The 27931-nt window shown below is 39.8% G+C and overlaps 2 protein-coding genes across 38 annotated transcripts in view; one reads left to right on the forward strand and one right to left on the reverse strand.

The window, feature by feature from the left end:
• Window positions 1-295: 295 nt before the first annotated feature.
• ESCO1 (establishment of sister chromatid cohesion N-acetyltransferase 1) lies at window positions 296-19183 on the forward strand. 6 transcript variants are annotated; one of them, XM_083748226.1, is made up of 12 exons: window positions 296-373; window positions 1388-1587; window positions 4203-4307; window positions 4411-6443; window positions 7102-7213; window positions 9078-9144; window positions 10595-10709; window positions 11316-11447; window positions 14010-14099; window positions 16019-16159; window positions 16990-17177; window positions 18341-19183. In XM_083748226.1, the coding sequence occupies exons 4-12, from the start codon at window positions 4413-4415 to the stop codon at window positions 18486-18488; spliced, it is 3024 nt and encodes a 1007-aa protein (XP_083604352.1). In that variant the 5' UTR covers window positions 296-373; window positions 1388-1587; window positions 4203-4307; window positions 4411-4412; the 3' UTR covers window positions 18489-19183. The 6 variants fall into 6 exon arrangements, 5 of the variants coding, with proteins under 5 accessions (XP_083604352.1, XP_083604355.1, XP_083604353.1 ...); XR_014566602.1 differs by lacking the exon at window positions 296-373 and adding an exon at window positions 13081-13199 and having other exon boundaries at window positions 1122-1587; XM_083748227.1 differs by lacking the exon at window positions 296-373 and adding an exon at window positions 2219-2320 and having other exon boundaries at window positions 1266-1587; window positions 4206-4307.
• A 343-nt stretch (window positions 19184-19526) lies between these two features.
• GREB1L (GREB1 like retinoic acid receptor coactivator) overlaps window positions 19527-27931 on the reverse strand; it is a 158037-nt gene continuing 149632 nt past the window's right edge. For all 32 annotated transcript variants that reach the window (XM_083748188.1, XM_083748189.1, XM_083748184.1 and 29 more), the window contains 4 exons: window positions 27645-27786; window positions 25226-25426; window positions 24633-24771; window positions 19527-23511 (listed from right to left, as the gene is read on the reverse strand). In XM_083748188.1, the coding sequence (XP_083604314.1) occupies window positions 23348-23511; window positions 24633-24771; window positions 25226-25426; window positions 27645-27786 (646 nt within the window). In that variant the 3' untranslated portion in view covers window positions 19527-23347. The remainder of the gene's footprint in view (window positions 23512-24632; window positions 24772-25225; window positions 25427-27644; window positions 27787-27931) is intronic.

The following is a 27931-nucleotide window of genomic DNA, read 5'->3' on the forward strand; positions in this document are numbered from 1 at the left end:
TATACATTATACATATGTACACCAGGACCCCAGGAACAGTCCGAGTGTGCACAGTGTATTTGGAACACCGAGCTTAGGAGGGAGATGAAAAGGAACGAACAACCACCCGAACAAGACAACAGCCTTCAACTGCTCATGCGCAGGTGCTTCTTAGAAAGCTCGTCGCCGGATATCCGGCCCAGACGCTACGAGGCTTTTCGGGCAGCAGTAAGCGTGACTGTCAGGTGTCAGCTGGCAGCGCTTTGGGGGCGGGACTAAAACGGTGTCTTCGCAAAGGGAGGCTAAAGCAACAAGATTTTCCCGCCGCCATCATACTTCTGGTTTCTCAACGCAGTCTTTCGACTCCTTCGGCAGTAGGCGGGGCCGGATTTAGGTTTGACGAGGCCCTAAGCTTACTGAAGGTAATGGGACCCTTTATATGTCCAGTTGCCTTTTGTCAACAACAAATTGTCGTTCTATTTTGTGTTGAATATATGCTATATGGTAATTTATGGACCTAATAGGTATCTAAAGCCATTTGCACATGCAGAATATATATATAGAAATGAGCAAATCAGTGATATTTTAGGAAGCAGGCTAGCAGGCAGGGGCCATTACTTACATCATACTACACAACACAAAACACTGTTGCTGTATGTAGGTTTATTTTTTACCTTATATTTTGGAAATGTACATCCAGGGTTTTTTTCCTTTACATTTTTAGGGGCCTCCAAGTGAGTGGGGCCCTAAGCTATAGCTTGTTTAGCTTATACCTAAATCCGGCACTGGCTAGGGTAAGAATGATGGAGGTACACTGGGTAGCGGATGTTTGTACTCAGGCAGCCATAACCCACTCCTCCACAACAAACAATACTTTTTCTTAATTGGTTACTGGAACAGAACTCTGGGGTTTGGAAATAGAACTGATTCTTGTCGGGTGCAGTAGAAGGCAGAGAAATGGCTTTTGCATGAATGCAGCTGGGTGGTTATTTCAAAAGAAATAAACATTTTACTTTTTTCAAAAAAACAAAAACAAAAACACTCAGTGCGCCTGGTTCTTGTGAGGCAGTTGGCGGAAATCAGTGGAACACTTTCGCCCGGCCTTCCTCTAACCCGGTGCCCTTCAGTTGTTGCTTTTAGGCAAGCATGTAATCATTCCCGGGATTCAAAGACAGAATTATTTCAAAGCAGTGCAGCGAAAGGAGGGCTCGTAACCTTTCACTCTTGAATGGGTTTTTCATAAGTAAATAGAAGTTTCGCTTCCTTGCCCCGCACATGGAGGATTGTGAGCGCTGTAATCGGGAACCGGAGATCCTCCTGGAAAGCCATTCTACGAGTGCCCTTGGGCTGGCGTGATACCCGGATATGAGGAGGCGTTCTAGTCGCTTCTCTTTTCTCTCTTGCTCAGTGTTATTCGGCGCCGGCAGGGTGACATGAGGAACCTGCGCGGGTGACACCGACGCTGCCTCGAGCGGAGCCATCCCCCTCCCCGCGCCACTTTGTTCGCGCGCGCCGCCGCCTCGCTCGCCCACACGGCGCCACGGCCCCAAAGCGCCTCGTCCTGTGAGGGGGCAACTTGGCCGACCTCCTCCTCCTTCTCCTCAAGAGGTAAATGACAATCCTCCTGCCCTTCCTCAAGCAGCCGGGGGGAGGGGCGGGGATAAAACCAGAAAGAAATATACGGAGGCTGTGGCCTTTCCCCGCCGGAGTCTCCCTCCCCCCCCCGAACCCCAGTTCGGCTACCGGGACCCCGAGAGAGAAGGAAACCGACGGGGGTTCGCCCGTTTCTCGACTCTGGGAATTTTGGCTTTGTTGGCAGCGCCTTGAGGAAGAGGAGCAACGCCTCCCCCCACTTATCCTCCTCCACCCGCGCCTCAAAACACCCCTCACATTCTTTGTATTTGCAAGCTCGACTCCCCTTTCTTTTTCCCGTGGAGCTCCGAATCGGTGCATAGCGGAGTAGGGATTTCTGGTGTCAATAGGCAACATGGGCTTGGGCTGCAGTCTAACTACGGACTTAGAAGGGAGCCCCATTCAGTTCAGTGGGGTTCGCTCGCAGGTAACATGGCCTCCCTCCAGGTCCCCACTTCTCTCCCTCTCACGGGAAAATCTGGCTATTGTTCTGCTAGGTGCTAGCCAGGTGAGGGGGAGGGGGAGAAGGGAAGTGACACAAAGCCACTTCTTTGGATGTGTTAAACTTCTTTGGATGTGCTAAATCGTACCCATTGCATTGATAAAGGAACTGGTTTGGCAAGCTCCTCTTTACGGTCTACCATCATAAGACAGCACAACCCAAGATTTTGTAGGATATCACCTGAACTGACCACAAACAGTATCTGATGTTGTGTAAGTGGCACTTACTTCACACAAGAGTTTGCCTTCCTCTTCTCGCAGCCTCCTCCCCCCATCCCTCTGGATCAGATTTTAAGGGTTTGTGGGGAGATGAGGGAGAAATCATAGAATTGTAGAGTTGAAAGGGACCAGAAGGTTCATCTAGTCCAACCCCCTGCAATGCAGGGGTCTCTTTGCCCAACATAATGTCCATATGAGGCACTTGATGATGAAAATGTTTATAATGGGCATAAATCTATGGCCTTGTGTACAAAACCTGGCCTTTGGTACAGGTCAGGTGGTCTCACAGTTGGGGTAGTGTGGGCTTTTGTGATAACAGGTAAAGGTAAAGGGACCCCTGACCATTAGGTCTGTTCATGGCTGACTCTGGGGTTGTGGCACTCATCTCGCTTTATTGGCCGAGGGAGCCGGCGTACAGCTTCCAGGTCATGTGGCCAGCATGACAAAGCCACTTCTGGCAAACCAGAGCAGTGCACGGAAACGCCGTTTACCTTCCTGCCAGAGTGGTACCTATTTATCTACTTGCACTTTGACGTGCTTTCGAACTGCTAGGTTGGCAAGAGCAAGGACCGAGCAACGGGAGCTCACCCCGTCGTGGGGATTTGAACCGCCGACCTTCTGATCGGCAAGTCAAGATCCTAGGCTCTGTGGCTTAACCCACAGCGCCACCCACGTCCCTGTAGCCATAGGCAATATTGGAATCGCTAATGCTCCAGAGATAGCTTGATCCAGGACTTGAGAAGGAAGCTTTATGAGACTTACTTTTCAGTTCAATCTGAGATATGCTACAGATTTAATTACACAACAAAAACATTACTTCTTCTTCTTCTTCTTCTTGTTGCTCCCAGCACATACCTGTTTGCCATTGCTCTGTGCACTTACAGGAACTATTTGTTTCAACTATCAAATAAATACTTGCTATGAGAAAAAACCAGATACATATTGTTATCTGTCTATCTTGATCAACCATGCTGCCAGATAGCTAAAGTAGCTCTAAAGATATTAGAGATAACCAATTAGGTTTCCCCTCAGTAGTACATATACCTCTCACACATCCTTTTTTTAAATAAAAAAAAAAGTTTGTACTTGTTCTCATTTCTTGCTATTGTAATTAAGAGAAACTTACACAGGAGACAAATTATCAATTTTTCCTCTTAAATATGGTGACACTAATAGTTTGAGTCTATAGATTTGTTCCTGATCAATCAGTGGTAAGAAAAACATAGGTTTCAAAAGGAGACTTGATAACACACAGTATTCCCCCCCCAAGCATGCGAAATGGCAAAAATAATAGAAATTTCAAAATAACTTGTGCACGGTAAAATGGCATTATTAGAATCTGAAGTAGAATAAGGCCTGGAGGAGTCTGAGATGGTTAGAAGGAATGCTTATTCTTAAATGTTGATGCTGTGCTCTTCAAGACAAATCCTGTTAAAATTTCATTTACTTTAGAATATTTAGAATCAAATCAAGAGTGCAACACACAGAGCAGCTTGAAGCTGAGTCAGGCAGGGGAAAGGAACCTGTGATCTCCAACTCCCATCAGCCTCAGCCAGCATGACCAGTGGGTCAGGGATGTTGGAACTGTAGTTTAACAACAGCTGGAAGGACAACAGCTCACCATCCCTGGAATAATTTTGTGCCCTATTTAATTTGCATAAAATGTGTATATTATTTATTACCTGAAACTCTTGCTTATTTGATATATGGTTCACAAAATATCTGCAGCTTCCTATAGAATTAGGAAACTAGTTGAAAATTTGAACGCATGTTCTTGGAAATAAGTTTCGCTACTGTAATGAAATACGACTGAGGGATAATTGTAAAACACTGTCATTTCCAATAATATTTTGTTGTTTCTGTGTTTATAGGAGATATGTAATGCTCTCCTTGGATGCAAATTTATAAGGAATGTGTTTTTCACAGATCAGCACATTTCTTCAGCTGAGACAGAGTTTATTTATAAAGCAGTACCTGTGAGTAAGCCAAGTCATCATGTTAAACTTTGCATTTAAGTTCTATTTTTTGCAGAAATAGTTGGAAATACTGTATAAATGACTTAATACTTGTCTTTTTCAGAAATGGCAGCACAGAAAAGAAAATCTGTGCTGGTAGAACCCCCTGCTAAGCGGCAGAAACTGGATAAGAATAGTAAATCAGTATCAACTAGCAAAGGAAAAAAAGTGCTTCATGCCAAATCAAATAAAAATATTGTGTTGAAGAAAGAAATGCACAAAGTCTCTACAAAAACTAACAGGACAGCTGTCAATAACTCCATAAACAGATCCTCTAAACCATCCTCCCAAACTAAACGAGCACAGAAGTATTCCAGACAGACTTCAAATGAATTAAAGAAGAAAAGTTGTAAAGCAGTACGTGTGAAACAAACTTCCCTAAAGCCTATAGGAAAATTATCTTCTACGAAAGCATCCCTAAAATCTTCCAAAATAAACCATGGTAACCATCTGAGCTGTACAAAGCCATCCTCCAAACGCACTTCTACAGGGAAGGAAAAATCCAGTGCCGTCAAAAGTAAGACTTCTCGTGAAACCAAGAAGCAAAAGAATTCATCTGCAGATATTAAAAAGTGTTCTACTGAAGCTCTGTGTAATAGACGTTCAGCATTGCACAATAGATCTACTCATAAGAACTTGTCCTCTGAATCAAAATCGAGGGTAGAAAATTCCAAAAAGGGTAGAACTACTAAAGCCACTAAATTCCTTAAAAGTAACAAGGTTAACTTTGAGGTTCAGAATTCCAAAAAATCTTGTGCAAAAAAATCAGCTTCTCAAAGCATTGAACAGATGCGGACTAAAACTTTCAGTGATAAAAAAGCTTGTGAATCTGACAAAGGAAAAAAAACTACAAGGTCAACAGATACCAATTCTAAAAAAAGTACTGTTAGAAATACAGAAGAGCAGTTGCATGTCACAAAAGCTAAAGATGTGTCTTGGAAGGAGACTGTGCAGGATGTTCCTCAGTCACAACCTGCTGTTTCACATGATGAGCATCAAACTCGAAGATCACCAAGATTGCAGCAAGCATCTAATGTGCCTACCATATCTTTGCGCAGCAGAAAAATTGAAGGGGGACGTGCTTCTACTCGAAAGCAATGCACCCAGATGAAAAAACAGGTTCCATGTATTAAAAATGAAAAGCTGGACTCTGTCCAGCCAATAATGGAACAAAAAATCATGAAAAGCGATGAATATAATAATGGAGAAATAGAAATAACAAGTTTTGAGGAAATTGATTCTCTGAAACAGAAAAAACATGAGGTGGGTTCTAAAATCAGTGATTTGACCACATCTGAAGAGAAGGTAAGAGAATCAAGAAATAATCCTGACTGTAGCCTTCAAGGGTCTACTAATGGATCTGTCAACACAACTTCCTGCTCTGTGACATCAACATGCAGGGTAATAAGTAAAGAAAAGGAATCCGTGCACAGAAATGGAAAAATCAGTGTAAAAGCAAAGAGAGGTTTTTCAGACTCTCTGAGTCAAAAACCTGCTTATCAACCAGAGGATGTGATGAAGTCAAAAAAGATTAGCATTCTTGAGCTATGTGAGGAAATTGCAGGTGAGATTGAGTCAGACACTGTGGAAGTAAAAAGAGATCATCCTAATGCTGAATATGGCAAAGAGGAAGAGAGAGATACTGTAGTGGAGTTGCCTCAGACTGCAGTATCTACTGAAGAGGAAACTAATCAGAACTCTCAGTGTAAGCGATTTTTCCCCAGCAAAAAAGGAATGTCTGTCAAATGTACTGTGAATGGCAGACATAGTACTGCAAACAAAAACTCTAAATGGACCAAAATAAAATTAGCAAAGGTTAATCATGTGAACCAAAGTCCTTCAAATTCCTCAAGTACTCCAGCACTTGGTTTGTTAAAGTGCAATATTCCAGAGAAACAACAAGAAGCAGTTGTAGAAATGCACCTTCCAGAAGCCCAAAGGAAACAGGTACAATCAGAGGACAATGGCAACACAGCACATGAGCAGAAGTTAAATATACCTTGCTCTAAACGAATCCAGGCTAAAGATAGGGTGGCTATAGAAAATGGTCTCTCTACCCTAAGCCAGCACCATGGCCCTGAGCCAGCCCCAGATGAGGTAATCAGTTTTTAATATTATTGTATGATGATTGCACACATTTTCAGTGTCGGATTAGAAATGTTTTGTGAGGCACTTTGTGCAGTTACTTTAATATACCATGGTGCAATCTGCTTAAAATGGGTCATTTCATCCCATTACTGCTACTTTTTCTAATTCATGTGAAAAAGCTATTCTGGCCAATTTCACTTTAAGCAGGTGTGCATGGTTGGCTGCCCATAAAATCTTCTAGCACATCCATTGTTGTTTTACAGTACAACAGAAGCTTTCCAAAGCTTCCCTTCAACAGCAAAACCAGGCATCTCTGCAGTGTACCACAGCATAATTGCTTTCTGTGGTCAATAGAATCATGTGCAGGGCAGCACCAAGTGCAAAAAGTGGTCCACAATATTTTTGCCACTAGACTTTTTAAAGCTAATTTGTGTAATTCAGTTACTAAATTAAACAGGAATAAATAATGTGAATGATTGTTGCTTCCCAAGTGCTGTACTTTTTTTGTCAGTATTGGATCTATTGTCAGATTGCTAATATAGTAAATTTATATGGATTTATCTAATATGGTCAATTCATACAGGTTTTTCAAAGTCTGGTTTGGTAAGACACATGACACATAGTGGAATAATTTGTCTAAAATGCTATGTTTCAATATTTTCTTTAGGGCTTCAATTTACATTTGGACTCAAGTCCAGAAAGTACGCCAAGGAAAATAATTACAGCACAGTCACCAGTGAAGGAAGTAAAAAAAGAAAGAGCAGAAATAAAACCTCAAGGTGAATCTTAAAATACAAGTTCCATACATTTTCACAACTTTATAACATCTTATTTGTGTGAATTATCAGTAGCTGAATTACAGGAAGCTCTTGATGGATTTGTTCATAAAACTGTAGAAGCAGGAATTGGAAAAGGCACCGTGTATCATCCATTCCAGCACTATGCCCTTGACAGGCTAAGCTGAAAGTATCATGGCAGCTGACTAGCTAGACCACAGCTCATGGGTCTCAGGCTCTCCTTGCAGGAATTACATGCAAATTTCCATGTAAATTGCTCCATATGTCCTGCAAGGGAGGCAAGTGCCCCAGATCTTTAGGGCTGGACCATCAACATGATCCAGGCACTGTTTGAGCCTGCAGCTGTGACTTTGTGGTGGTGGTGCAGAGATGGCAAGGAGCAGCGCATCTGGCCTCAACTAGGAAGGAGGGCTGTAGCAGCACCAGATTATTATTATTTATTAAATTTCTGTACTGCCCTACACCCGCAGGTCTCAGGGTTGTTACAGCATAAAATCACAATATAAAAAAAACAAATTAGGTAATAAAATAAAAACAACCCAATAAGCTCCAGTTGGCTTCACATTTTCAGGGCAACTGGAGGGCCACAGTGGGTGTTGCAGAGAGAGACCTCTTGGTCAGCAAGACCCTCTGGCCTTTTGGCTCCCAGTTGCTGTTGAAAATAAAGAGGTGGAGTTAATCTAGTCCAGAAAGGAGCTCAGAACTGTGTAGCTAAGTGATAATGACTCGCTTGGAGGCAAAATGAGATTGGTGTCATACCGACTGAAACTTAAGCCATTTGTACGCAGAAGAGCAAGCCTAAACACAATCATGTGCTGTGTGTATCTGAAGAAGTGTGCATGCACACGAAAGCTCATACCAAGAACTGACTTAGTTGGTCTTTAAGGTGCTACTGGAAGGATTTTTTTTGTTTTGATATGTGCTGTGTGTGAGAGAAAGTATGAATGTATGTGTGAATGGCCCCACCAACCACTAGTCCAGGCCCTAACCATCACTGGCTTTGACCATGCTGACTAGCATATGACTGCCAACTGCCCATCCACTGCTACATGTCCTTGGGAAGAAAAGGGTTGCCCACCCTTCCAAATAATGACATGCAGCAGTTTATCCCATTGTTTTTATTAACCAAGTTCACATTTCTTTGAATGGACGCGCTTGTATGTTCAAAATTGCTGACTAGACTACTGTTTTTACCTTAGTATATCACCTTAAGTACAATGCTGGTTTTTGTACTAAGTACTAAGCTCTTTAGCTACATACTATATACTGCAATTGTTGAATCATTATTAGAAGTGCTACTGTGTTGGCAGTTGTTCCTTATCTTAACGTTTGAGTCATACAATAGTTCTGACTAGCTTAGTGTTCTCTACTTTCACGAGAGCTATCTTGGTGAAGCTTCGGATTAGGTCTTTCTTAGTCATGTTGCCTGGGAGTCTTAAGATTGGAAATGCCAGGGATTGAATTTGGCATCCTCTGCATGAAATCTCTCCCACTGAGTTGTGCCCTCTTCCATTTTTTTCCATATGCAGACCACACATAGCAGCTGTAATGGTTCCTATTGTGTTCAGTGTACAGTTCAAGGGATTTGACTATTCTGAATCCAAAATTGCATTTGGTTACAAAAGTGGCCAGATATAAACCTTCAATAATATAAAACTGTATATTGTAAGGCAAAGTTACACAGAAAATCGATTTATTTCAGATTAATATTTGTGTTTTATTTCTGCATGTCTGTCATTCTCTGCCATCAAACAGATAAAATCTCAAATACTGGGTATACATGGGAAATTATATATATATGTATGTGTGTTCATGTAAGTAAAGTAACACATTTATTCCTTTATAGATGCAGCTCCCAAGCAGTTGGTTCGGACCCTGTTCACAAATAAAACCTCCGAGACAAATGAGAGCAGGTATCAGTTAGTTGCATTGCTTGTTGCCTTTGTACCTGCAGTGAACCATTTAAAGCGTGCATTAAGCCCTTCTCACCACAACTACTGAAATAGAATCATAGAATTGTAGAATAGTTGAGTTACCGGGGATCATAAGAGTCATCGCATCCAACCCCCTGCGATGCAGGAATCTTTTTGCCCAGCGTGGGTCTTCGACCCACAACCCTGAGATTAAGATTCTCATGCTCTACCGACAGAAGCTGTTGATGCAAGAATACCTTCCTTTTCGTATTGCCCTTGGTTTTGGAAAAAGAAACTTTTAAGTGGCTGCAGAGCCTGTTTTCAGGCCTCTAAACTCATGGGTATTCTTTCCTCCTGGTATGATCAGGCTCTGCCAAAACTAGTACTTCCCCCTGACATTCCTATGAAGACTCTGAAACAAATATTGCTGCTCCCCATACTTTTTCTTATGCAAGCCTTGGTTCTTGCCATACGCTATTCTGTATATCAAGTAATTAGAGGTTTCAAATGTTAGAGGTTGCTATCTTTTTATTATTGAAGTATTAAACTTTTATAGACTTAGTTATGGCTTCCAATTAGCTTGTTAGCTTATTGAATATAAATGCAGTTATTCCTTGTGGGAGTTGTATGCAATTTGTATTGACTGAAGTCCCGAGTGATGATATAATTAAAAGATTGCTATTGAGAATTCAAATGTTCATAACTGTATGCAACCATATTGTTAGGATAAGCAGGACATGCTGAACGGAGCCCTGTCTAAATAGGCTCTACTATACTTCTTCATCATTCATAGTAAGGAACCCCCCCCCCCCCCATTTCCCATAGATATTTCTGATAGTCTGCCAAGCAAATGACATATTAAAGAGAAATCATTCCTCCTTGCCTGAGTTTCATCCCAACCCCACCCTTTGTCCATGTCTTTTTTCCTAAGGCTACATTTTCCGCCACCCTTGAGGACAAATGGGAAACTACATAGAACAACCTCCATTAATGTTGTACTGCTTGCACAACCCACTGAGAATCATAGCATGGTAGTAACAGACACTAGTGCAGCCTCCCAAACCCAGCAGGCTGGCTTCTCTTGCTGAACTTTTAGAAAGCCAGTAAGTTCCTTAAGGCTCAAGGGAGAATCATGATGGGGTTGGTCAGTTGTGTGTGGTCACCTGGAAGCAATTCTTAGTTGGCCAAGCAAGTAGTTATTTACAACCCTGGTCTATCAGATGAGTGTAGGATTTGCACTTGTCGGTTTTGCTTGTTCTTTAATATGAACCATATTTTTCAACAAAGCATAGCTAAAGAATTTTGAACAATTAAAGATTTTTTTTGCATTAAAATAGGTTCCCGTTACTTTGGTTTAATATTTGCATTTTTAGCTGAATTTAAGTTCATATTAAAATATAGAGAGAAATAGGCAACATTTTGTTCATTTGAACTGTTTTTATACTTAAAGGACATGTTTGCCAAAGATTGCATTAGCATCAAAATGTGGTGGTATCCTTTCATCTGAAGAACATATTCGAAAACCAAAAGATGTAGCAAAAGATAGCGATAAGCAGCTGATCATAGTAAGTATTGTGCATTGTAAGTATGTTATGTTGTTCTTGTGCATAATTTTAATCAAAGTACATCACGTCCAACTAAGTTTCACGCAGAGTAGACCCATTGAAATTAATGAACCTAAGTCTACTTTGCGTAGGACTAGTGTTGGCTACCACCCACTCACCCACCCACCCACCCACCAATGTCATGGATGGCACCCACTTTTATTCCTCCTAAATACGTTGATGGTTATTATTTAATTATATAAGGAAATGCAATGTGCAAATTTGGGGGTTTGGTCACAGAGAGGAAAATCGTGCCTTGTACTACTGACTCTGGGTGCCCAGATCACTACTGACAGGTATTGTTCCATGAGTGAACAAGATAGAAACTCACCTCCCTACTCTCTCTCACATTAGCATTTCGCTGGTTTGTGTATGAAAAACAGAATTCAAACAGATCACTTGATTGAGAAAATCTTGTTCTCATACTAATGGAAAGTAGTGTAAATTTGAGCAACATGAAGTCAGCAGGGGTTCATGTTTTTGTAAACTGCCTCTTGTGTTAGGAAACTTTGTTTAATGTGCATATTACTGCTCCTGAATGAGCACTATATTTACTTTATAATATAGGATGCAGGACAAAAGCGATTTGGAGCCATTTCCTGCAACATTTGTGGAATGCTCTATAGTGCTTCAAATCCTGAGGATGAAACTCAACATCTACTCTTCCACAACCAGTTCATAAGTGCTGTAAAATATGTGGTAAGAACATTTCTTTAATATAACCTTGTATGCTTTTGAGCTTTTGCTATAGATTAACCAGAACAGCATTTACTGCTGGATATAGACTATTTAATAATTACCCTTAAAAAGTGTAGGCAAGTGTTAGATCCATTTAAATGTGTTTTTGAATGCTAGTCAGTTATCAATGCTAATTCATCATACTTTTTCAAGTGCTTTTTTCTGGTCCTGGTATTTTTTCCTGTGCATCAATACAGTATTACAGTATATGACTTAGCACTCAAAAATGGACTAATTTAGTCAGTAGTTTCTCTATTTGCATAAAACTGTAAATATGTGTAAATTAGGTATGGTCATATTTTCAAGTAACTTGGCTAATAGAAAATGCTAAACTTTGCATAGTCTGACTTTTAATTTCAAAAATTGCACACCAAACAAAATTGCTGTTAGTCTAAACATAATATGTCCCTGTAACTTCCATTAAAGTCAGGGAAGTTTGTTTTCTTTATCATACATGTTACCTTCTGTACATTGACATTGATAAGACCTCCAGGACAACTGAACTGAATTCACCAAGCTACTTAATTTATATATGACACAAATTCAATCTTTGGTTCAAATCTAGCTTGGGATATAAGAATCTTTTGTATATCATTATAGTTGTACAATTCGCAGTGATATAATTTTTAAAAGAAGTAATCATCCACAGATATATCACAACATTTATAGTTAAAAAAGAGGCTATCTGCAAATGATCGGACCAGTATTTGTTGCCTACACAAGGTAGTTAAGCCATTTTAGCTTTTTTAAAACTTCTGCTCTCCAGGGTTGCCTTCAAAATGACCACAGCATAGCAATTGATATTACTAATAAGGCTCTTGTTTCTAGACTCTTTGATTGTATGAAAGTACAGGACTAAATTAGTTTTTTTAATGACTGATATAAACTGAAAGCTAAATTAAGGGTGCATGCTGGAGGTTTTGTGACCCAGAAATGGAGCAATAGCTCCTGAAGTTGGCAAAGCACTGGCTTCTGTGCTCATAATGTCTGGTCACAGCTAGCCACATTTTGAACTAACTGCAGTTCCCAAACTCTCTTTGGAGGTAGCCCAATATGTGATGCATTCCATAGTCTAATCCTTTACAAATTCTACCCTCATTTTATGATGCCCTGTATCGCTATTAGTAAGGGAGAAATAAATCCAAAAATGGAGATGAGAATGCATATTAGTAGACTTTGAGGAAGTTTTTTTGAATATTTCTGGGTTTCTAAAACTGAAACCTACCTTTTGAATAGGGTGGGATAGAAATCTAAATACCTTGATGAAATGAATTCTTACTGCTAGTGCTGAAAAGGATCTTCATCTGGTAGCAGTAGTTAGTTGCTTTAGTACATTATTATTATTATTTGTTTGGAACAACAGTTCTAGATTATTATTTTTAAGTAATGTTTTAAATTTAGAAGACAGCATATCTTCCAGGGAGTTCCCCTTTCTCCCTCCTTCAAAGTGTTTTGTGTCTCAGATATACGTCACTTAGGCTAGTGAAATATACCATAACTTTCTGCATCCTTTCTGAGCAACATAAACTCTAATTTCTGGCTAAGTCCCATCTTAATAGACTTAAGTGGCTTTTTGTTTTGTTTTTCCATGCAGGTACTGCTCATTAATCACCATCAGTGTGGATCTGAAGAAGACTTAATTACCTAATTTTTGAGTATGTTTAACTTCAGATACACACAGCATAGCAACTTATCCCTTTAGGTTCTTAGAAGGTAGTTATTCTTTTTATAGCCTCATTTTTGTGACTATGATCGTTATGACCAGTTACAAAATGAATGATTCCGTATTTGAACCATTGCATGCCACTCAGTTCATGGAAAACCTCCTGGAGGTCTTTTGCATGCCAAGATGTTAAAATGTAATGTTTTGTATTTATGGAGGTAACAATGTTTGTTAAAGAAACTCAGTTTTTAAAATCTGCTCATTTCTGCTCACTAGAGACTAGAATGCATCCACCTGTACATATAGTTGCTCTGCTTTGGTGTTTGGGGTATTGGCTCCGATAACCAAGTAGATGTACCAGTTCTCAGCTAATTTGGCTTAGAGTTGTTTGGGGCAACCACAGAAAAAACGAGAAAAATTCTGAAGTATTAAAACACTTTGATGGTGTTAATATGAATAAATTAAACAACAACCCAATTGGGCTTGTTGCCTACTAAACAAGATGCAGATTTTAAGGGTGTGCTGAGCGCTGCGGTAGGGGAAGGTGAAGTCCTGTTGTACAAGCAGAAATCCATTCCTCTTACGTATAGATCATTTTGCGTAGTGCTACAAGGAATAGTGAATAGTGCTGGTTCGCCAGCTGCAGCTTCGTCACGCTGGCCACGTGACCCAGAAGTGTCTTCGGATGGCGCCGGCTCACGGCCCCTTGAGCGAGATGAGCGCGCAACCCTAGAGTCGGACACGACTGGCCTGTACGGGCAGGGGTACCTTTACCTTTACAAGGAATAATAGTTGCGAACATTGGGTTAAGCAATGTAAAAGTGTCTATTTAGTCAAGTATTTATTATGTGCTTTTTTAGGGCTGGAAAAAAGAGAGAATTTTGGCTGAGTATCCTGATGGCAAGATAATAATGGTACTTCCTGATGATCCAAAATATGCACTAAGAAAGGTAGAACAAACCTTTAAAAAACCTCTATTCTCTTCTTTGTTTTTTCACATGAGCAAATAGTTAAGCATTTGTATGAACTTGGCTCATAATTTCAGGTGCATTTAACAGGTTGGTTCCTGTGTTAACATTGGCTGTCTGTCTCCTAATCAGCACACAAATCATCAACCAGAAATACCTGTTACTAGTAGTGTTATTTTAGTGTTCTCTTTTTGGGTCTATATGTAGATTAAAGAAACTTGAAAATAAAGTGAATGCATAGGGGCTGACTGTTTGTAAACCTCTCCCCGAGATTAAATATCTGTTGCCTTTGACTATCCACATGGACCTGTGGCATGTAAAGGTACAGATATAATAGATATGAATGGTCCAGTTATTTTTGATAACATCATGTTTGCTAAAGTGCCAGGCCAGAGCTTGTTATTGAATAGAAGTAGATAATTATCCTGACAGGCCACTGCTGAGCTCTGGAAGGAAAAAATGTAGGAAAAAAATTCTAGCTTACAAGGCCAAGCTGGAACTTACTGTACTCTACTGTAGAGGCTACTTTTTTGATCAAAGAAAGCAAAAACCTGCAATTGAGGTGTGTTTTTCCTCCATGGAAGAAAAACATGCCAGAACTTGCAGAGAAGATCTGAATGAGAAATAGACACCTGAAATATAACCACTCTTAGTACTGATTCTAAGGAACTAGGTAGGAAAGCATATTAAACAGCCTTGTCATAGGCAGTTATTTATTTCCTGAATTTTTTGCAAGCAGGAGGTTTCCTAAGAGATGAAACAATAAAATCACAACCATACTTTGAAACCTACAAAAGTGAAAATACTAAAACAGATTAAAATTGCCTCATAGGAAATATGCAGGGTTTGTGCAAGCACAGTGCCTGAATGTAACAGGATCTCTATTGAGCATAACTGAACCCTGTTCTTCTAAACCAGCCTTTCTCAACCTGGGGGTCCCCAGATGTTGTTGGAACTAACTCCCATCACCCCTAGCTAGCAAAGCCAGAGCTCAGGGATGATGGGAGTTGTAGTCCAACAACATCTGGGGACCCACAGGCTGAATCTAAACCATCTTTCTCACTGGTGTGTGTGAAGTGGTGTACACACAGGAACTGTACCAGGCCATGTCAGGAAATAGAAGGCACATCTGCCATATCCCCATCTAGCCCACCTCATTTGCCAAATCAAGGAAGAGGAAGCATCAATATTGCTTTCCTTGACTGAGCAGATTGGGTGGGAACATGTGTCTAAGTATCCATGGGCATGCATGCCAAAGAAAGGAGTGGGAAAACAGGGATCCTGTGGCTTATAGCTGACTGACTGTGAAAAGACAGCATTCCTGGTGGAGTACATTGAAGCTATTTCCTTTTAAAATGTTTAGATTCTTCCTAAACCTGTAGTTGAAGTTGTTATGTTTTGGAACTTTTTTCCTAGATGATGTTATTCACTATATTAATCAGCTAAAGCTGATTGCTTGACTAGTGTGGCTCATTTTCATTTTTTTAATGGCATTTCATGGCATTTCTGAGTTCAATATAGCATATAATCACTTGATAAATATAAGTATGTGGCAGGGCTGAAACTCAAATTCCCAGAACAATGAACAACTTGCTTTGGAGTTCTGTTGAGTTACTGTAACAGGGAACAAGGAAGAATTACTGTTGTTCATATGGCCAACTGTGGGTGGTTATTTTTAAAATAAAAAGTTTCCATAGTCCCTTTTAATATTTCAACAAAGACACAAATTGATTTTTTTGCGCAGTAACAGAAACAATCATTGTTCTTTTCCAAGATATTCATTGTTGCACTTTCCTTTATTTCTTTACAGATTCTTCAGTAGACCTAGAACTTATTTTTTAAAAACCTTTTTCTTACTTGTGAATATACTGGGTATAATTATATTATGCAATTTTTGGCAGGTTGACGAAATCAGAGAGATGGTAGATAATGATCTGGGATTTCAACAAGCTCCTCTTACATGCTCCAGAACTAAGACACTGTTATTTATTTCTAATGATAAAAAAGTAACAGGATGCTTAATCGCCGAACATATCCAATGGGTGAGTAAGACTCTGTCCAGAACAAGTTTCTTCTTCATTCATTGGGTGTTTTTTTTAAGCTCTCTTCATTTTTGTAGTATTTTCTGTGGGTAGGCCATACTATAAAGAGCATTATTTGCAAGTGGCCCAGTCTTCTGAGTTATGTTGAAGGCTGGTTTTTGGCTTTTGTTCTGTTTTTAAACTTCCATATGCTTCTTGACATAGCTGGCAGTAACCCTTTCTGTAATGGGCAATGTGAACTGTTTGCGGAGGGAAGGAGTAGCATATGTGAACTGTTTTCCTTTATAAAATGAGCTGTTAGCTTTATGCCTGAAGCAATCTGGAATATCTTCTGTAAGTGGGTTTACTCATAATTCTGTCTGTCTGTTGCAAGCTCCAAGCTGCCTGAAGACAATGTTCTCTAGTTCTGCTCAGATATCATAAAGAACATAGCTGGGGGGTGTTTTTTTAATGAGGTATTTCCTTCTACCCCCAAAAAATATGTCCGAATGAGGGATACTGTCAAGATGAATTGTATGCTGGCCCAGCTGGTCAGAGGACAGACACACCCTGAAGGGGACTGGTGCAGACCATATACCCTAATTAACTTCTAAAGTTCCACATTGTAGGGAGTGACTGTTGACTCTAGCAGACGATTTCTCAGTTTGAAACACGAAAGCTGCCTGCTTTTTGTTCTTTTCCTTGCAATAAAAATGGCAACGGTGTGACTGAACAAAATTCTGAAAGGAGGTAGTGATGAAAACATCTATAATAGACAAGTTCACCTTACATTAGCTGTTTTAGTGCACTTTGCATTGGTAAAGTATGCTGAAGCTAGGTTTGTTCTCTAGGGATACAGAGTTATCGAAGAAAAGATACCAGAAGTTAGTTCAGAAAACGAGAAAGTCACATTTGAAAGGCAAAAGGCTTGGTGCTGCTCAACGTCTCCTGAGCCTGCTATCTGTGGAATTAGTCGCATCTGGGTGTTTAGCATGATGCGTCGGAAGAAAATTGCTTCTCGGATGTTAGAATGTTTGAGGTAAACATTTATATTGTATTTTAGTATGAAATGTGTTAAGTATAGGACTGGAGTCCCCATCATGGTGCCTGCAGCCACACATACACCATCCCTGATACCCACGAGAGGATCTCAGTCCTTAGAAACAAACAAAAACTAGTTTGTTGAAGGCTTTTTCCACCTCTGCTGTCTGTTAAGAATAGTTCCACTTTCTTTGGCCTCTGTACAGAGTTTTAAAATGCCCTACAATCTTTGCCCTTCGCTTCTCAATTCTAGCCAGAGGTATGGAGAGAATGTGCTGCGATGGATGTGTCAATAAGGAACAAAAAGATAGAGTCTTTGTGAAAGGGAAGTGGCAAGGCACATTTTTAGCAGCAATAACCACAGGGTTTCCCCCCCTTTCTGTGGGAAGGGAGTGGGAGCTTTTTGGATCTCCTCCCAAAAAAAAGTCCCATGAGAGAGGGCTGAATGACTGGGGAGCAATTCTGTAGTTCTCTCCATCCAAATAAGCCACAGGCCTCAACAGCACCCCACAGCTGTGGCTTTCCCAATTGGGTGGGCATATCTTATAGTATTGGATAGACTATTTTTACAGAGCAGTTAATGGACCCAAAGCCCAGTTCCTCATGATTTTCACAAGGTACCAGCTGAAAGCCAGCATCAAATCACAGATCGCATTGACGTCCACCAGATTTGTGGAACTTGGCAGGTGCTGCAAGGGGTAGATTTTGGAGAAGGAAAGGGGGAATCTCATTCCACTCTTGGGCAGGACACAGTTGAATAGTGCCCAAAATATTTAGCATTTTATACAGCCATCTGAATACTCTAAAGTGCTTCACAAATTATAATATTAATCTATTTACTTTTTATGTTTGCAAGCATGCTTAGTCAGCCAGTCACATCTTTCACTTTATTTGCTATTATTGGAAGCCTTCTGTTTTATCGTAACTATGAGTCCAGAGAGTAGATAGTCATATTTCAAAAGTTGTGTGAACTGCTGTAATTTCTCTTCTTACCCTCTCCTCTGGTCTTTAAAACTGCTTTTTCAAAAACATGGAATAGGGTAGCATTTGATGGTGCCAGTTGTTTCACTTGATTGATGGGGATTACGGTATTTGATCAAATAGCATGGTACCCGTATATGTTATGTTAACACTATTCCTTTTTAAAATATCTTTAAACAGGAGTAACTTTATATATGGCTCATATTTGAGTAAAGAAGAAATCGCCTTTTCTGATCCGACCCCTGATGGAAAACTGTTTGCAACACGGTACTTTGGTACTAGTCAGTTCCTGGTATATAACTTTCTCAGTGGACAACAACCTGCTTAGAGTGGAAATTTTATAGCAAAATTATTGCCCAGCTGCAGACAGAGAATGGGGCACTTCCTAGCAGTTAACTCAGGAGTAGTAACAACCAAAATGTGGTTGCTGTATTTTGTTAACTGTAAACAGTACAAAAAGTAGGGTAATTTTTTTAAAGGCTATTTTTATATAAAGAATGTATTATATCTATAGTAACTTAGTCATGTTTACATGCAGTATATAATTGTTCATAGTGGACTGTCAACTAGTGCAAGAACTGTGGTCACCTTTAAAGTACATTTTGAAGTTCACAATGAAGTAATATACCAGGGCAGTGACAGTATTTCTTTTCAATAAGAGCCTATACATACATATCATTGCTAAAAGATGTTCTACAGCATGGAATTGTTTAGTTTCCATATACACTTTGAATGGAAAACAATGTTTAAAAAAAGACAGTGTTGAATAGATTAGCCTGAGAAGAAGGAAGCCCTGACTTTTTTCAGCAATAGCATACTTTTTTTGTGAACTTCACTTTGATACTTTATCCAAAATCCCTCCAATTTCAGAGGGTGCATATGTTGAAAAACTGTGGCCTTTCTTGACCTGTATATAATGTAGATTAAAAGTAAAGTATTTGATAATTTTAAAATAATGTACTAATGCTCAGTAAATTTAATCAATGCCTTTGATATGGTTGAATATTAAAAGTTGACTGAAACGCTTGTCTGATTATTATATCAAAATGATGGGGTGATTACCAACTATGCTAGCTAAATTTTGAAGACCTAATATATCAGGTTCCTAGTGTCACTATGGAAATTTTCAGTCTAAAATGAGACTGCCTGATTGACAAGAGTCTATCTCATTTCCAATAGTAGCTGGTGAACTACCTCTAGGAAGCCCTACAACATGTAGGTGTCGCAGCTCAAAACACCACTTACCTTTACATTGTTAGTGTAACACTGGAAACACAGATTTAAAAAGTGCTGCTTTTTCACCAAATAAAAGTTTGATGGCAGGAGATTTTCCACAATTTTAAGAATAAGACAGACTCTTGAATGGTAATGTGATAACATTAATTGAATTTAATGAAAGAACATTATAAACACACTATAGCCACAATTGCAGACAATTTCAATTCAAACAATAAAATGTGAGGTAGACTGGCTAGTGAAGCTAAATTCACCAAGCTTTGGTTAAGAGAATTTTACATCAAGGATTGCTTCAGACCTGATGAACTTCTTACACAGAGAGACTATGTACCCCTACATAGAGAAAAAGCAGGCAGACAATGCAGAGCAACATATATGATGCCTACAACACAGATTTGTTATATATACATATATTTTAACAAATCTGACATGGGATAATCACACTTATGGATTTACAGTTTGCATACCTTTCACCCTAGAAATAAAAATTACCAGTATAGGAAATTGGTCAGGAGTGAAGCAGTCCTAAGAAAAATATTTAAACCCTTTTCAGAGGTAACACAAAACAGCTGCATAAATTACAGATATGAGTGATTTGTTTTATAATTACAGATTACATTCAATATTAACCGGTGTCTTAACTACTTATATTTGACAAGTCTACCGGTAAAATAATGCTGGCCTCTTTAATACATTCATGTCACTGCCTTGCTGGCAAGGCTTGTAACCAAAATATTAGATTGTAGCATCTGGTATCTTTTTCTGATGTACTGTCCCGTAAAATCATTTAGAGAGCTTGCATTATTAAAGCATATGGATGTCAGTAATTAATATCCGAATACATTTCAGCTGGAATTCAACCAAAACTCTTATTTCTTTGCCTAAGTGACAATGCTTTGAATGTGCTCTTGTCCAATACAGAAAGAAAATAGATATAACCAGAATCTTTCTACACAAAGCATTCCCCAATATAACAGAGTAGTTGAGCTTCTTTACTTCCAACAATGATTTAAAATATTTCTGCACGTGTTGGTCAGTGGAGTGCACTAGTAAAAACCCTAACCAAAAACTGCATAAGTGGGGTAGCAATGTGAGGGGCAAGAGCTTCAGGCAGTTACTTTGAACTAATACTACTGAAAACCATGTTCAGAAAGCAGTGTATCAAGTAAGGATAAGAATATGCTGTCAAGGAGATAGTACATTTTTCTAGGTAGAGAATATAGTGCTTAGAAACTGATACCCATAAACACAAACTGTTCTGAGATGGTATGTAGACAGTCTGCTACAAATATGGCCAAAAAACCCTGATTGTGTGAAAAGGCGCTTAGCCTCCAAGTTCTCAACTTACACATATTCTTGTACCTCTTTACCAAGGGTCTAATCACTCTCAGCACATGGAATTTTAAGAACTTAGTGCAAACATCATATATACAAAGATTTTTTATCTGCAAAGTTTGCATTAAAATGGAAACTTTCACAAATTCACCTTATGCGGGTATTAGGTTCAGCCAACGAAACCAGAACAAGACCCTAAAATGCCAGTAATTCTACATGTGTCTTAATAGGCTACACAGTGAATACACCAGCCTTGTAGTTCCTAACTGCAGTTCTTACATAACCTCCTACCAAATAAAAATTAAGGTACTCATTAAGTATAAGGCAGATTTTTTATGGGTACAAAAAATCCCAAATAACCTACACTAAAGTAAACAATCGATCATTTGAAACATGCTACATTTACATAAAGCTATAATAAAATGAACAGGTATGAAAACCATTATTTTCCTTTTCAACTTCAATCAATATATTATGCTTTTCATTATTTGTAAACAGCTTTTTCACAAGGTTAAAAAGTTGTACAATTAACACTTTTGTTCTAAATGCAGTTTGGCAGGTGCTTCTTAATCGAATTTTTGTGTTCTTAATTATATTTAGATCATAATAAGTGTAATGCACAGAATGAAATTCTCACTAACAAGATGAAAACGGGCTGCATATAAAATATTGGTGTGACAAGAAAAGTGTAAGAATGGCAGTGAAGGAAGAACCACCACAAAGCGTAACAGTAGGAAAAGCTGGAAAAAGCAGAGTAGGACAAAGGAAGTGAATTCTATCTATAAATGTTAACTGCATTATGAAGCCCTGATTGTACCGTACTCATTTAAACTCTCAGCATATTTCACAGCACAAAGTGCTGGTATAAAGAAACCTACTCTTAAAACAATTCACAGCCTATTTTAAAATAGTGTTATTTTAACACCTCTCTAATTCAAACAAAGCACAGAGCTTGATCCAGTTAAGCACACGCATTCAGTACCTACAAATGAAAGAAGTCTACGGGCCCCAGCTGAGTTCTGCTGTACCTGTTTCCATCAAAACAAGCATGTACTGAGGCATTACAAGGGCACTTGCAGCGACAGGAGATCTGTGCCCACCTCCCGTACCACCACCCTATTTCTGTGCCTTGTATGCTACATACCAAAAGGAACTTGTATGGTGCAACAGTAAGAATATGGAAAGTGCTCTCAGACTTTCCATTCCTTCCACTGTCTTTTCATGCTACCTGTTTATGCCCATGTGCTTGCATTGGGGAGTTGGAAAAACAGCTATATTGAACTCAGTGGAACACAGGTGCTGGAGTTGTGCTCCATTAGATCAAGCCCTAAATAGTTAAAATGACCTGGCCAACTTTTCCAGGTGTGCTTAAGACCTTTATATATATATTTATTTATTTCTCTCTGTGTGTGTATGTATGTATATAAACACACAGCTCCTGCTGTTGGTCCCAATTCAGTTAGAAGTTATTTTAATGGACTTTATGGCTCTCAGAACTTGTGGCTCAGCTTGCTTCAGCCATTAAATACTTCACGCTTCTGGCCTATGGTTCGTCTGTTTTTCGTGGGTTAGTAAATGCTCTCCATAAAAGCACACATATAGCATTCTCTACCCAACAAACTATAGAGAAAGTTGAAGCAAGCGAGACACCGACTGCAAAAAGAAATAAAGGAACTTCTGCTGTGTGAGAACAAGCAAGAAGGCTGATTTGTCACCTCAAAATGATTTCTGATAGTACTGAGGATTACATCATTTTGGGGGAAGTTTAAGCACACCGATGAGACAATATGCATAAGCAGGCTGGTTGTCAAGATTGATCCATGTGCAAAAATAGGTTCCTGCACATGGCTTGGCATGCTACCAGAGAGAAAAGGCTGATCACCTACTGAGTTGAAGATCTTTCCATTCAGACCAATAATGGATATCCCAAAAGGTGAAATAACAGCTGCTCTGACAAACCAGCATGTGCACACAAAGCCTGCCTTACATTCATCAATTTGTTCAGGCTTATGTAGTAAACTTTAACTTTTGTGGAAATTTTGCCAAAAGTTTCAATACATATAAAATTACAAACCTTAAGCTAACACTGCACAGAAAGTGAACAAAAAATAATCTTTCAAACACACAATTCTAGGTTACTTTTTGTCTTTTCAAACCCCTGAGTTATACCGTACCAAAAGTACAGATATGAAGAGAAATGGACAGCATTCCTCAGCATATTATCTTCAAATAATTCCACATTCTTACTGCGAACCGCATGTAACACATTCAAGCTGACAGATGCCAAAAGTCTGTTTAATTCTCCTCCTTTAGCATAGTATAAAGCGATCAGGAGAACTTGCCATCCACCAAAATGTTATTCTCCACATCATGGGTCATCATGGGTATGCCATTACGTAACAGTGACCCACGAGGAATCAACTTGAATCAATTCACTTTTCAGTCATAAAAAATAAAGTCTGGGTTAGAAATTTGGGGGATCCTTAAGAGTAGTGAACATAAATATTGGTTGCACTTTGCTCCACAGTGATTGTACTTTCAAAGAAAGGGGGGAAAAGACACAATCCGACTTGTCAGGTTCTGTTCTTTTCCTTTGCCATTTGTTTCCTCTCAAACTTATATATGGCGCCCAGTCAGAAAATAGAGTGGCTTATCATCACTACTATTAGCAGTCTGAAATTCATCTCTTAGACGAAACTGCCATTCATCTTCCAGCTCTAGACGGACTATTGTTTGCCGCAAGGAGCTCCTGTCTTGGCAAATGACACACAGGGTTGCACCTTAGGTTAAAAAACAAAGGACAGTTTATACCACCATTTCATTTCCATGTTTGTTGGTTTTGTTAATTTTCTGATATCTCTCCCTCCTACTTGGAAATATTACATATACACAAGGTATGCACCTTTCCCAGCCTAATTTCACTGTATACAGTACACAGCACTCCTTCAACCCACGTTTTTCAGATTTCCACTATCCCCTTCAGGAAACAGCTTTCAGGTTCTACTTCCTAAGAAAGCCAAAAGCCACCACACTGTTAATCATAAGATTGCCCATAATATGCCACTAGTGATAATGTGATGTTTCTTCAAACACGGTCTGTCATCGTAACCTGTGAAACGATCAAGCTCCCACAAGGTGGAACTGCTTTTCCAGTTGCAACTGTAATGCCAAGTCTTAAATGGGAGTTAAGTAACCATATTATACCTAACATTAAAAGGCCTAACATGCTTTTTTACTAATATTTTACCATATTTGTAAGAAGAATTCCCACTTCACCTTTAACCAGGCGTCAAAAGCAAGTGGAACAATCAAATGTTTTTTCTACCCTTAGAAAAAAGTACAAAAAGGTAGTTACAAGTAACGAAGCAACTCAAATTAACTAACTCACAAAAGGGATACTTCCTTGAGAGCCAGTGTGGTGTAGTGGTTAAGAGCGGCAGTCACATAATCTGGGGAACCGGGTTCGTGTCTCCGCTCCTCCACATGCAGCTGCTAGGTGAGCCCCACTCACCTCACAGAGTGTTTGTTGTGGGGGAGGAAGGGAAAGGAGGTTGTTAGCCGCTTTGAGACTCCTGAAGGGGAGTGAAAGGCGGGATATCAAATCCAAACTCTTCTGAGTTGCCAGGAGATTGTACTTCCCTGGATGTGTCTGCAATGGATTTGGCTTGCAGAGCCTCAATATTCCCACCAGTCTTTTAGGCTCCTGCCAACTACCATGGTTCCCAGTTCTAAAAGGCCCCAGAGAAAAAGGAAGCAGGCATGGATGGTGATATCACCTGCCATTACACTGGGACGAGCTTTATAGTTCCTGCATGTAATGACAATGCCATCCCAATCTACTCTGCTAGAAAACCATTAAGCAAGCACTAGACACAAAAGGTCAGAACAGAAATCACATTACCTTTCAGGAACTTGAACCTCTTAAGAAAATCTGCTCCTACAAAGGAGTCGCAAAGATACAGAAGTAGTCCACTGAAAAATACCCCTTCACAGTTGACATTGACAGAGTGCGGCCGTGAACTGACATAGCAAAGAGCTACCTAAATCAGAAATGAGAAAAAATGGTTATATATGTTTGAGTTGTTGTTTTTTCTTTAAAGTTTTATGCTCTAACTTACCAACAGGGACATCACCACAACAGTGGTGGACTAACACTCTGAATAAATTGCAGTTACTACCCCCAACATCTAAACAGTCAACTCAGGAGTAACTGCATAAAATAAAATAAAATATTGAATGAATCCACAAATAATGTAAAAGCATCATCCTGCCTACGAAAGGGCAGGAGTAGAAATGTATGAGCAATGTAATGTCAGTTTTCATGGGTCCCCGCTTGTAGCAACTGAATACAACAATATCAGTATATCAGCAACATAAACGGAAGCTAATGGCCTAAGAAAATCACGGCACAGTTGCCTTGCCATCTTCTGTTTTTTAAATGACTGGAATCCCCCCTTCCAAAGTTGATTATTGGTAAGATTCATAGATACATACTTCAGGCCCAATGTTCAGATAGCAGTCAATCGCTAATACAGGGTTTCTGAAGTTGTGGATAGCCTTTGGGAAAAGCTTGTATGTGGCGTGTTGAAGAAACTTTTCCAGGAGGAACTGAGCTGGAGCTGCCAAGAGTGTGTGCTCACTGTCTGGAGCACAGACATACTGAAGAGGCATTATGGGAGTCAAGCTCTCAGATACCTGTGAAGGAAATATATATATATATATATATATGTAAAAGTGAAATGTAATGAGCAGCATCTCAATCACCAGGCCTGAGGATAATGTGTGCCAATGCCAAACTTGAGAAGAATCATAAGACTTGAAGAACACTTACTCTCTGAAGTTTTAATAAGTTTTTCATTACTTCTAGCTAATACTAGAGGCCTCCATGCAGCTACATTATGCTCCTCAGAAGCATGTACTGACTTGCTGTGAACAGGTGCGAAAGCAGCACACAAAATATACACAGCTACAGTATACACTAAATATAACTAGTTGGATATTTTCGCATTTATGTGCCCAACAACTGGCAGCAGAGCAATGGTTAAGATAGTACTTGGGTGCCAGGGTGGGAAGACTGTGGCCATGTCATTTGAGACCAGGCAAGGTAGAAAAGGCCAGAGTCCATTCTGAAGAGATTTCTTAACTTCTCTTGTTGCCCTGCTGCGCAATGGATATTCTGCTACGTATGACGACTACACAGATGGGAAGACACCAGTAAGCTGTGTGCTATTGGGGAGTAGTCAGGAAGTGAGTGAGGACAGCCTTGGAGAGCAAAAAGGAGGCTCAAGAAGCAATGGTTTAACAGGCATGGCCAAACTTGGCCTACCAGATGTTTTGGGGCTACAATTTTCATCATCCCTGACCACTGGTCCTGTTAGCTAGGGATGATGGGAGTTGTAGTCCCAAAACATCTGGAGGGACAAGCTTGGCCATGCCTGGTTTAGGATGTATGGGGAACAGAGGTCTAGTATGCACACATAAAGGTCCTCAAAGGCTCATACCCCCTTGATATATCCCATCTTTAGTAGCTTAACCCTGTTGACAGGGCCTTTGTTGTCTTTTAAGCCATTTGCTTAGCATTTTTAAATTAACAGACTACAAAATAAGAGATGCCTCACTGTTATATTATTCCCAGAGTCCTACTGGGAATGCCACTATTAATTAAAAAGAGAGAAAATACAAAAATGAACAAATTTAGTTTCAGAATGAAACATCACAAACTAAGGCCAATGGAAATATGTAAAGAAAGGTAAAGAACCCCTGGATGGTTAAGTCCAGTCAAAGGTGACTATGGGGTTGGGGCGCTCATCTCACTTTCAGGCCAAGGGAGCTGGCATTTCTCCACAGGCAGCTTTCCGGGTCATGTAGCCAGCATGACTAAACCGCTTCTGGCGCAACAAAACACCGTGACGGAAACCAGAGCGCTTGGAAATGCCATTTACCTTCCTGCCGCAGCAGTACCTACTTATCTACTTGCGCTGGCATGCTTTCAAACTGCTAGGTTGGCAGGAGCTGGAACAGAGCAACGGGAGCTCACTGTACCTTCCGATTAGCAAGCCCAAGAGGCTCAGTGGTTTAGACCACAGCACCACCCGTGCCCCTAATATGTAGGAAAGGGGTGAAAAACCTAGGTTCTCCAGATATTGTTTGCCACCCCGATTTAGGGTTATATGGGCTCATGACATGCTATAAAGACACCTCCCCCCCACCGCCCTACAAAGGTCCTTCCCATTAGCTTCCAGCACCACCAATGAGCTCACAGACAGAGCACAAGCAGTCAGGAATCAGTGTTTGGGAGGACAGAAACATGCTCTTAAAACAATATGCCAAAATGAAAGGAAACACCTTGAATCATCAAGTTTCCCCCAAACAGGTGTGTGCCTGCCTTTATCATTCACCTAAAACTGATAAAAAAGGTTATGACTGGAAGCCCGGATTTGCACGCAGACCTGGATTACAGTTTCAAATATCAAATAGATTAGTATACACAGGAGTCAAATAATGCATTTTAATTCTTGCAAGTTATATTTGCTCCCCTGCAAACTCCTAAGAGTACATTATTAGGAGGCCCTAATAGCCAAGACAGCTTCCCCTTGAGATAGCTAATCACTCAGCTATTAAAAATCTTCCCCCTTCATCAGTGATTTCACCACAAGCAGGTAGTATGCCCCTGAAGGCCAGTTGTTGGGAATTTCTCACTTGTGGAGAGAAATCAATGTTGCTCTTGGGTCCTCCTGCTTGTGGGCGTCCCATAGGCATCTGGTTGGCTACTGTGAAAACAGGATACTGACCAAGATGGAGCCTGTGCCTGATCCATCAGAGTTCTTCTTATGAGGTAAAATGAAACTGTTGTCACTGAAGAAAGCAAAGACACTGTTTTGTTTTCTTCTTGTTGTTCAACGATGCTACTCACCATGATTTTAGGCTTAATGGCAAAGTCCTTTTGACCTCCAACCTGGATGTGTTTCTTCATGAGGCTGAAGTTGTTAAAGCAACAGATAAGCAGGCCGCTACTGTTTGTTCTCAGATTAAAATCTACATCTTCACAGAAATACCTAAAAAATGGATACAGATTTACTTAACCGGCCATGTATTTGTTAAAGTCACTGATTTCTAGTTCATGGTACGCACCTTCTAATTACCATAAATTATATTGAGACCAACTCTCTGCAACAAAAACACTTATCTGCAATTGTTGTT

Source organism: Podarcis gaigeae (assembly GCF_964106915.1).
Source record: "Podarcis gaigeae genome assembly, chromosome: 7".
NCBI classification, from domain to species: domain Eukaryota; kingdom Metazoa; phylum Chordata; class Lepidosauria; order Squamata; family Lacertidae; genus Podarcis; species Podarcis gaigeae.